This window comes from Ceratina calcarata, unplaced genomic scaffold, assembly GCF_001652005.2.
Source record: "Ceratina calcarata isolate Rehan_Ccalc_2016 unplaced genomic scaffold, ASM165200v1 scaffold588.2, whole genome shotgun sequence".
NCBI lineage: Eukaryota > Metazoa > Arthropoda > Insecta > Hymenoptera > Apidae > Ceratina > Ceratina calcarata.
In genome coordinates this window covers 110,239-121,342 of record NW_017177107.1, presented here as the reverse complement: position 1 = coordinate 121,342, position 11,104 = coordinate 110,239, and the positions used below count along the sequence as shown (strand labels likewise).

At 33.5% G+C, this 11,104-nt stretch overlaps 2 protein-coding genes across 4 annotated transcripts in view; one reads left to right on the top strand and one right to left on the bottom strand.

Moving 5' to 3' along the window:
- Hmgcr (HMG coenzyme A reductase) overlaps window positions 1-9,013 on the top strand; it is an 11,389-nt gene extending 2,376 nt beyond the window's left edge. Inside the window, exons 1-9 of one of the 2 annotated variants that reach the window (XM_018032735.2) lie at window positions 1,621-1,891; window positions 4,390-4,598; window positions 4,683-4,794; window positions 5,168-5,255; window positions 5,339-5,636; window positions 5,724-5,875; window positions 6,430-6,976; window positions 7,057-8,297; window positions 8,368-9,013. In XM_018032735.2, the coding sequence (XP_017888224.1) occupies window positions 4,419-4,598; window positions 4,683-4,794; window positions 5,168-5,255; window positions 5,339-5,636; window positions 5,724-5,875; window positions 6,430-6,976; window positions 7,057-8,297; window positions 8,368-8,491 (2,742 nt within the window). In that variant the 5' untranslated portion in view covers window positions 1,621-1,891; window positions 4,390-4,418 and the 3' untranslated portion in view covers window positions 8,492-9,013. Of the gene's footprint in view, window positions 1-1,620; window positions 1,892-4,389; window positions 4,599-4,682; window positions 4,795-5,167; window positions 5,256-5,338; window positions 5,637-5,723; window positions 5,876-6,429; window positions 6,977-7,056; window positions 8,298-8,367 lie in introns of those variants that run through there. The other variant, XM_018032734.2, reaches the window with a different exon arrangement.
- Window positions 9,014-9,084: 71 nt separating this feature from the next.
- Xpac (DNA repair protein complementing XP-A cells homolog Xpac) lies at window positions 9,085-11,031 on the bottom strand. 2 transcript variants are annotated; one of them, XM_026817602.1, is made up of 6 exons: window positions 10,600-11,031; window positions 10,295-10,476; window positions 10,095-10,206; window positions 9,877-10,001; window positions 9,539-9,815; window positions 9,085-9,437 (listed from the first exon to the last, which is right to left on the bottom strand). In XM_026817602.1, exons 2-6 carry the CDS (start codon window positions 10,441-10,443, stop codon window positions 9,276-9,278), a joined length of 825 nt encoding a protein of 274 aa, XP_026673403.1. In that variant the 5' UTR covers window positions 10,444-10,476; window positions 10,600-11,031; the 3' UTR covers window positions 9,085-9,275. The 2 variants fall into 2 exon arrangements, with proteins under 2 accessions (XP_026673403.1, XP_017888226.1); XM_018032737.2 differs by having other exon boundaries at window positions 10,295-10,499; window positions 10,600-11,030.
- Between the last annotated feature and the right edge of the window lie 73 nt (window positions 11,032-11,104).

Here is an 11,104-nt window from a genome sequence, read left to right as displayed (position 1 = left end):
TAATATTATGACATATAAACTTAAAAAATGTGCATTACGTGTGAAAAGAATTTTCAAATAGATTTGGAATATATAGGTATATTATGATATATTACTGAATGACTACTGATAATCCTGTACAGAAATTTCCTATTCATCCATATGGAATTTCTGAACAAACTATAGACACATAGTAAATGAATATGCTGTACGCGTTTCTTAAGAGAAACCGCGCAAATTCTTTGTCATTATAAAATCACGAGTGCTGTGTCTTGTACGGACTTTAAATTGCAGTTACTAAAAATAAGACTATGTACGAGTTTCGAATTCTTAGAGCGATAAGGAAGAACTCGAAATATTCTTCTATGCTAGATTACTTTTATTTATCATAACTTTTACAATATACAATACTTTAAAAGGAGAAATATTTTGTAGAAAGAATAACTGTAAACTGATTCGGAAATAGCTTGTGTTTCACAATTTCATTTATTTTCTTCGAAATCCATAAAAAAACCGATCTATCTTAAACAAAGGATAGACCCTGATCGATCAACTGTGATTTTAATCACGTAATACGGTTTGCTATTTAGGATATGACGGCAATGAATTTCCCGAAACGTAGCTATCTTGTTTATGTATGTACGTAAAGTAGCGAGAGGAATTCTGTTTTATTTATGTTCAAATTGTTGATGGAATAATATACAACCCTCTATGCATATATTCGGAAAGCTTAAGCTTAAATCTTTCAAACCATTTTGTGAAGTTGCTTTCACGTCGGATTTCACAAATATAACTTTCCATAGAATTCTTACTGTTCTTAATTTAGAATTTACATTGAACTCTTAATATAAATGCACTACAAATTTTACTGGCATTTTCATTGACGTAAAAGACGATTCTTAGATGTTCTATTTTAATTCTCGGTAACTAAAGGAACAAATGAATTTTGTAAAACGGATTTGAAAATGTACTGTGTACAAACGGGTACGAATATATTCTTATGAGGAGTGTTCGTTAAGTTTTGAATACATTCTATGTATAACTACCGATGTTCTTTAACGTATCTAAAATCGGTAGAAAATCTAATGTACATAACGTACTTCCATGTTAGATTAATTGAGGCGCATTGAGGCGCATCCTGATACTCATAAAAATTAGTACAAGAGTCATCTCGTTAACGACTGTAACGGTAACGCGTAACACTTGTCAATCGGCGTGAAATATAAACGAATACGTACATATAGTCTGTTTGCGTGACATCTTTTCTAGCCTGCAATATTGGATTAGACAAACATACCCTTTTTTATATCATTACAATTTGCTGGTTTAAATGACATTGAATGATAACAGTGAGTACTTACCTTATAATAGACACATGCATGGCGTGCATGTGAAAGGTAAATCCAGGGAGGGAGACGGAAATTGCCGAGTGTAGCCGAAATGAGACGACTGTGTTCTGAAGGGTCGATCGGCCGATTAGCCATTGACCGAGCGCGAGCGTAAACGCAGTTCTGTCAGTCGGCGAGCGCCGTGCCGTTAACACTGTTTTCCTATATTTTTTGTTTTTTTTCTTCTAAATTCAAAATATTAAGAAATTGTATACAAAATTTCGTAAAATAATAGTTTGATCAAGAATTCTTTTTCCTCGACGAAAAAAGTTTTCTTTTTGAAAACAAATTGGTTCCCTTCTCTTTTCTAACAAATATATTTTTATCGCATTATTGTAAGTCAAAAGGTGCACAAGTTAGGCACAGTTATGCAAATGAGGAACCCCATTTTTTGACACATCCGTTTTCCATTGTGCTTTTTTGGATATTCTAAAGAAAACTTGCAAAACGCAACATACGTATATGCATGTGGTACAAAACCACGTGCGCAATACGAGAGGAGTTGCTGTAGGCACCTTGAACAGGTACGCTTGTCCGTATTAGTTACAATGTAAATAGTATTAACCCTGTATGTATGCATGACATACTAATTATTCAGGTTAATGGTTAATTATTCGCCGCCTTAAAATTTTGATTTACATATTGTCCCATAGTAATTAAGTAATTTCTATGTAAATGTCGTGTACCTTCACTTCATATTCATTAGTTTCACCTTTGTCTGAAATTAGAATGTAAAGCAATATTACGCTGTGTGATAAAAATGTACGATAAGTAAGCCTATGCACGATGAGACTTAACTTTAGTAGATAAAATTTAATTATTTAAATCGTTTGTACAACATTGCGTTTTTAATATTTCCTTCCGTCTTTTACAGTAGATTACATTATATTCCAAATGATTATTTAATATTAATTATGAACAATCAAAAAATATTACTTCATACACGTTACATTATCAAAACGAATAAGAGCTTAATTTGGAAGATAGTTCGTGAAATAAATTTGGTATTAAATTTTAAGCTCATACGATGATACAGAAAGTTGAATTCAGGAAAAAGCGGTAGAAAGTAGATTTCTTAATCAGCAAAGAGTAAAATAATTGACGAAGACTAGATTCTATCTACGATTAAAATCTTTTTGAAAAAGAAATGTCACAACGATGTATATACAGAATTTTACGTTCGCAGTACATTATGTTTACTCATACTTTCTACTTATTTCATGAAAGAATAATGTTTCTCATGGCTTTCACATTATATCCCATTTTCACTTTTTTATGTGGGCTTTAAAAAAAGAAAACAATTGTAAATGAATAGGAATTTTGCAGTCGTAAAGTTGTGGTCAGATAAGTAGAATATTTATTCCTAAGAACTAGGTACCTGTACACTATGACAATCCTTTATTTTATTGGTTGTAGGTGTGTCAATACACTAGAGTAACGAAGGTATCGGCATTTTGCATAAACTTTTATTATTCGATATTGAGAAAATATTCTATAAATAAGCTCATGAATGTATAAACTTAATTCTAACGATCCATAACTTGTTTTCAATTTTTCTGTTGAAAAGAAACAAATTGAAATAAAATATACTAATTAATTCACGACTGCCAACGTGTACGTAAGGTCATTAGTGACATTGACGACATCAATATTCAAACTGAGATTTTTACATACATTCTAAAAATTAATTTAAAATGTAAATTATGAATAACTGAAAATGTGGCAATAATATATTATATAAATAACAGTTATTAATGGTATTAGTATAAATGCCTAGTATTTTCTTGTATAACGATCAAATACGTTGTACTAAATTTTCCAACACGTCTTCGAATATTATCGAACGCAAGAAATCTTGGATTTCCTGAAACGTTTGACATGACTTATTTGAATGATAATATGATGTCAAAATAATGGCATAAATGCTTTTATAATGGCATTCCCATTGAAAGTAAGAAGAGGTCAGTGGTCAGTTGTATACACAAATGTCTTATGTGGACTTGGAAAGTTACCGACCTTGACAGACATTTCATTCTCCCATCTTATGCCTGCCAGTGAATTACTTTTCCTTCTTTTATTATAATTTCGTACAAAATCTGTATCTTCAGTTCAAAATAGATATTGGTACAGAGGTATTATTGAAGTAAGACGCAAGGAACTTCTCCATTCCCGATGTTCACAATTAATTAATAAGATTCTCGATATAAGTTCGAGCATCATTCCATTGAAATACCATGTATGGGAAAGAAGCGTATTTATGGAGTTGCGAATTATGTATTACCCATCGATATCTTTGTTACGTTCACCTTTGCTTCGTGTTATCTAAGTTTCTTCTAAGAGAGCGTTAGGCTTAAATGTCCGCAACAAAATGGAATTTCGGTTTCTGAAAAAGAAATCCTGTTTTGAGTGTATTACGACTATACGGGACACTGATGGATGACCAAAATGTGAAGTCGTGCAATAACTGGTTTGCTTTCCCCAAATATATTCCTTGCCCAAATCTTGTTCTCGTTCCTATGATCTACCTCTTTCCCTTAGAGCATATACTACATGGAGGAAGCACGCTTACGGTGACACTGTAGACTTTTGAGAGAGAAAGAAAGAAATAGTTTGGGTACTATCTTTTTCTCATATACTAGCAGACAGCGCAGGGAGGGAAACGCGGCGCGGACGCGTCAACCAATCATGTGCTTACGCAAGAGAGAAAGCTAGTACCCAAACTATTTCTTTCTTTCTCTTTCACTCGTGTACGGTGTCGCCGTAAGTGTGCTTCCTCCATGTAGAATATGGTCTTTCCTGATTTTGAAGAAGTAAAGAGTACACGATACCAATCTTCTTCTCTATCAGTCTCATAAAAAAAAGACACTATCTGTAAATTCGAGTTTCTGTTTATCTTTCCTTCGTAGAAATTGCATATATGCAAATGTTGATCAACAATAGATACATAGGGCGGACTAACAACTATCTTTCAGACATTTCAATAAATTAGTTGCTTTGTAATGATGATGGACATGTGTTTCAGGTTCTTAGTGGTTATCGAGAACGGGAAACATGCTGACGCATTTATTCGAAATTCACGGCCGGTTTTGCGCTGGTCATCCTTTGGAAGTAATCGTGACGACCTTCACACTTACGGCATGCATCCTAAACATGGAGACCGGAAGCGGTCATCCACGCGATGGAGCCCTTCCTTTATCAATGCATTGTCGATCGGGCCGATGTAATTCGGATGTAAACATAATTTCTTAGTTATTGTTGAGTATTGTAATCCTAATTCTGAAATACGAATAAGTCGAACGAATGATTATTTATTAGGACCTAAACGTAGCTGATATTATAGTGATGACTATAATACGATGTCTAGCAATACTATTTACCTACCATCAGTTTTGCAATCTACAAAGATTGGGTTCAAAATATATCTTGGGTAAGCAAAGAAATAGTTTTACACCTTAAGTAAAATGGATCATGAGTTTTCATTTAAAGAGCAGTATAGCAACGATAATTTTGTACAACTCGATCATTATTATAAGTATAACATAATATCTATTGTTTAAACATATAGGCATACGTTGTAAGTAGATCCGGCAATGGATCTGCTTACGATACGCGTGAAAGCTTTTAGTGTCAGTGAAAGTTTCATGGAAAGCGATAGCGTTTCTTTTTGTACAATACGTGACAACGATTAATTAATTGTAGAATTTGCACAATATTTGCTTGCGAAAGATTGGTTCTGAAATGAAATTTTAATTATCAATAAATTTATAAGTTAAGGATTTAAATGTAAAATGTTTTAATAGGTATCGCTGGCCTATTTACCGTGTTTTCCAGTGTTGTGTTCACATCCAGCGTAGTGAATTTTGGACGTAGCGATGTTTCTGATTTGAAGTAAGTTTCGTTGGAGGACGATTTGGTCAGTTTGAGTAAAAAAAAATTATTTTCTAACTTTCATTGTGTGCAATTTTTTCTAGGGATGCATTGTTCTTCTTCTTGCTTATTATTGACCTTTCAAAGGCTGCTATACTAGCACAATTGGCTCTAAGTTCCAGAAATCAAGAAGAAGTACGGGCAAATATCGCTCGTGGCATGTCTCTCCTAGGGCCAACTATTACGTTAGATACTTTAGTGGAAACGCTACTTATTAGTATAGGTTCCTTATCAGGTGTTAGAAGATTAGAGATTCTATGCAGCTTCGCCTGTTTTGGCGTTGTTGTCAATTATATTGTTTTTATGACATTTTATCCTGCGTGCTTGTCACTCATCCTCGAGGTAATTTTACTGGTTCACGGATTTTTCAATTATAATAGTAACTATATGGTCTCTTAATTTATACATTGTACTTCTTTCCCTTTTTAGCTTTCGCGTGGAACGAATAGCATGAAACCATTAAGTGCTGATAAGATTTTTACGATGCATGCATTAAACGAGGAGGATCAGAAACCAAATCCTGTAGTGGAACGTGTTAAATTGATTATGATCGCCGGTCTATTTGTGGTACACGCTAACAGGTATTGCATTTTTGTGTTATTCTCTGTTTTTCATAACGTACGTTAGTCACGTTTCCGTTTGAAAACGAACTTTATATTTTATACATCAGATAATGTGTAACAATAGGACGAAAACTGACAAAAAGTTATCATAAATCTGCTCCCATACACGATATGTATTTTCTTTACCTCTTGTTTGGTAGTTTCCTTATTCTTAACTTTCATGGGGTCAGGTTCAACATATTACACAGTAGTATGAAGTGTGCATTTAAATCATATTCAATGTATTTCACAAAAACAGATGGTATCTAGATCAGGTTTGGGTTCCTTTAACTCTTTGCGTGCTAAGTTAAAAAATAGTATAAGCGGTGCTCCTGTGTCGTGCTAAGAATTATAATAATTATTGTTACCTACCGGTTGAATTCGACTTTCGTCAAAGTAGTGCATAAAAATAGCGTCGCTCGAAATAATTTATGTAAATTATTTATGTTCGATAACTTTTTATTTGAATTAATGATAATTTATGGATTTAACAAGATATAATAATGGTTTCGCGTGAAATTATTTCATTTCAGTCGTTGGCCTTTCAAAAGCGATGAGAACGAGAGCACGGTGAGCAGTAAAATAGCTTCCGCGAATCCACATGTCATAGTGAATTCTTATAACAAATCAGAGAATCCATCGGAAGTTAAAGAGTATTTAATGAATTGGCTGTCAGTTAGTGCAGATAATATTGTGATATTGATTCTTCTCCTCGCGCTTGCAATTAAATTTATTTTCTTCGAAGACAAAGGAGATATCGCTAAACAATTACGGTTCAGAGTAGACGACAATACAGAAGAAAAAGTTGAAGGTGAACATATAAAAGAGAAAAAGATTGACAGTGAATGTTTTAAAGAAAAAGAGAATGAAAGTGAAGATATGAACAGTTGCAAGATGCAGTCCAGGCAAGATATTATTAAAATGCATACTATATGTCTTCCATCCAAGATACGTGATTGGATCGATGACAAGGAACTACAAATAGATGAAAAGCAATTAAGTGTAGATACAAGAAATGAAGAAAAGCAAGCCAATGTTCGTAGGTCTTTGGAGGAATGTCTTGAACTATACAAATCGGAAGTAAGCCATAGACGTATATATGCGCATATTTCAACTTTGTTAACAATTTGATTTCACATGTAATATTGTTAAATTCGCAGCTTGGAGCGAGTGCACTGACGGACGAGGAAGTAATTGAATTAGTGAAGAATAAGCACATAGCTACTTATCAATTAGAGAAAGCTGTTGGGGACATGGAACGGGGTGTTGGCATAAGGCGTCTTATAGTTGGAGAAGCTGGAAAGTTTCTTGATAATCTTTGTGACTTACCCTATAGGGAATACGATTACAGTAAAGTATTGGGGTCCTGTTGCGAAAATGTTATAGGATATGTGCCGGTACCAGTTGGAATCGCCGGTCCGCTATTAGTGGACGGTGAATTTTACCACGTACCGATGGCAACGACAGAAGGATGTTTAGTAGCATCTACAAATCGTGGCAGTAGAGCATTACTGAAGTGTGGTGTGACAAGTCGTGTCGTAGCTGACGGAATGACTAGAGGTCCCGTCGTGCGGTTTCCAAATATTGTCAGAGCAAGCGAAGCTATGGCATGGATGCAAGAGCCTGACAATTTTAAAGAAATGAAGGAGAGCTTTGACTTAACTAGCAGATTTGCAAGATTAACAAAGATTCATATACGCATTGCTGGGAGACATTTATTTATTCGTTTCGTTGCTACTACTGGTGATGCTATGGGGATGAATATGCTGTCTAAAGGCACTGAAAAAGCCTTACACGGTGTGAGGAGTCATTTCCCTGATATGGAAATATTATCGTTGAGTGGTAACTTTTGTGCCGATAAAAAGCCAGCAGCAGTAAATTGGATTCACGGTAGAGGTAAAAGTGTTGTTTGTGAAGCAGTGGTACCAGCAGATATTGTTACTAATGTGTTAAAAACATCGGTTCATGCATTGGTCGATGTGAACATAAGTAAAAATATGATTGGATCAGCTGTAGCTGGCAGTGTAGGTGGTTTCAATGCACACGCTGCAAATATCGTCACTGCAATTTTTATAGCTACGGGCCAAGATCCTGCGCAAAATGTTGGAAGCAGTAATTGCATGACTCTAATGGAACCATGGGGTGCGGATGGTTCAGATTTGTATGTATCTTGTACAATGCCTAGTATAGAAATCGGTACCATCGGAGGTGGAACAGGTCTTCCTGCACAAGGTGCATGTTTAGCTATGCTGGGTGTTAAGGGTGCCCATGCTGATCTGCCTGGTGAGAATGCCAGCAGATTAGCTAGAATAGTATGCGCTACGGTGCTTGCCGGTGAATTATCATTAATGGCTGCTCTTACAGCTGGTCATTTAGTTAAAAGTCATCTCAGGCACAATAGGTACGTTGATTTGAAAAAGTAAATACTTTTTATTGTAGGGAATAATACAAATTTCATAATATTGTTTCAGATCATCTACTACTGTAACGAATGCAATGAATGTTTCTCAAACTAATACAGGAGACAAACTGTCGGTGCCAAATGTGCTACAGTCTGTACAAAACGTTTGTAAAGAGTTCACAGAAAAGTGTTAGCTTTGATTATACATAAACGAGTTCGCTTCTGTTTTTTGTGTGGAACGTTCTACTTTGTCATTGCTTGAGGAATTGCAATACTTGGAGGAAATAGTACTGTTTTATGTACATGAAAGATTAAAACTGAAACAGAAGCAACTACAGTGAAAACTGGCTTTAACAATCTGGACTAAAATTTAGTTCAGGAAATAAATTAGATGCAACGTTCGAGTAATCTACGAATTTGAATTATGTATATCGGGAGGAGAGTATAGAATTTTAAATGTAAGGGTACGTGTATACTTAATTTGCAATGCAATATGCGGTAAACGATGATTATATAAAATTAATATGGTGCAAAGGTTATTTTTTGCATACACAGTCATATTTTTGCATAGTGCAATATTAATTCCTAATTGTAAGTAAAAAACTTAGTTAGAGCGCCATAATGTAACAGCAAAGAATTTAAAACTGTACATTATGTATTATATTAGGTACAATCAATCAAGTTTTTTCCGCAATTAAAAAATTATTTAAAAAGCATATGTGGTATTATTTAATTAAAAACTTAAACTTATTTTTTCATTTTTTAATAATTGAAATGATACAATACATCATCGAAAGGTAAACTTTTATTAGTATAAATATAAATTTTCGTTCATAATAATTAAATATATAAAGAAAAATACATGACAAATAAATAAAGAAGTTCCTTCTTGCATTATTTTTTTAATACTGCATGTGGTAGTAGTAGACTATTCTTTACTCTCCAAAAAAAACTGGAGCTAAGTAAATATAATAAAATTTACATTTTTTCATATGTTTCTTCATAACCACAAGTGATGCAAGTGTGCGTATATGTATCATTATCTGGATTATATATCTCTCCTGTGTATTCATGTGTATGAGATGCCCTCGAGGTTTTATCGTACAATGAACTTCTCATTGCCATTCTTAATATTTTCATCTGTAAAACGTAAACATGGTAAATTATTAAGAAAAGAATGTTTGTTTCAGTATGAACACGAATGGGTTATTAAATTTAAAACATTTATATTTTTTTATTACACTTTTCCCGAATTTTTTCATTTTAGCTTCTTCTTTCTTTGAATCACGTATTCTTTGTTGGTTTAACAAATTTTCTTCAGAACCCCATACTTCTAACGCTCTCTGTTCTACTTGCAATTCCAGATATAGTTTCATCTCACCCCAATTTGGATTATGAGGGTTCTTTCTCACTATGTACTTTAATGGGGGTTCTCTTTGATCCAGATCACAATCATTTAACAAATAGTTCCCCTTTGCTTTTGTTCTTGTCATTAAAGAGTGTTTGCCATTGGAATCTCTAGAACAGAAGTAATCATAATATTCTGAAAGTTTTTATATGAAATTAATAAGCTGCTTACCTGCAGTTATCACACACAGAGAGATCAAATTTCTGCAGAAGATAAGAATCTTTAAATTCCTGTTTACATTCATCGCAATGAGGAAAATTAATAATAATAGGACCAAGTTCTTCTACTACATTTAGCTGAAAAACAAAAACATTAACATCCCATATTACTTTGATTTTCATTATGTACAATTTTACTACTGCATTGTATTTATTATTGAATTATTGTACCATTTGTTCTTCTAGCTCATCATTTTCCTCTATTAGGAAGCCTCCTTTGGTATCTATTATACGCTGAGTTTGAACTTTTAATGTCTTGCCTTTTACTGAATTTCCAGTTTCTCTTAAAACAAATTTTTTAAATTCAGTTTCTAACATTTAATATTTGCATTCTTTTAATTATTAATGTTGAAACAATTACTGCAACATACCCTTTTTTATATGGATGAGAAACTATTTTAGATTTTTTTAACATTAATGCTTTTTCACGATTTCGTTCTGCACGTTCTTTAAAATGCTGAGAATCTTTTATTGGATCATTATTATTAGGAGGATCATTTATTTCTATATTAGTAGACATTTCTAATAACAGTAACCTTTTGCTGCAAAATATCTACAAATAAAAATTCCCTTTTCCTAAAATACATGAAATTATTTTTATAAAAATCAAAATAATTACATTTACACAAGTTAAAATTATGGTTCACAACATATATGCAACAAGAAAAGTACTTACTATACAGATATGTGTTATTTTTTATAGGTTATACAGATTCTACAATGATAATTATCATTTATTATATCACGTGCACCTTTTTAAGTATATTTGCAATGCTTTCGTCAGTAAAATTTAATGATCAGACCAGGGATGCTATATTAAGGGATGTTCCCTCTTCTCATTCTGTCCCAACTGTCCCAACAGTCCCAACTACCACCAACTACTATATGTCGTCCTGTCCTGTGTATGCTCAGTATGTCCTCCACACTTAAGTTTACCCATGGACATGCTTCTCTGACCTTGGACAGTTGGATGTTTGTTTTGCCGGTTCTGGCGGTTCTGGCCAATTCGTAATTTTTTCTTTATTACATTGCTTTATCTTTATATTAAATTCTAACATTTGATAATAAAATAAGGGCCAAACTTCCGATAATCCCATGTTTCGATTTAGCTGAAATTTTGGAAATAGGTTCTTTTCTAATAAAAATAATGATTGCGAAAAGGATTTTTGGTCACTTGAAAG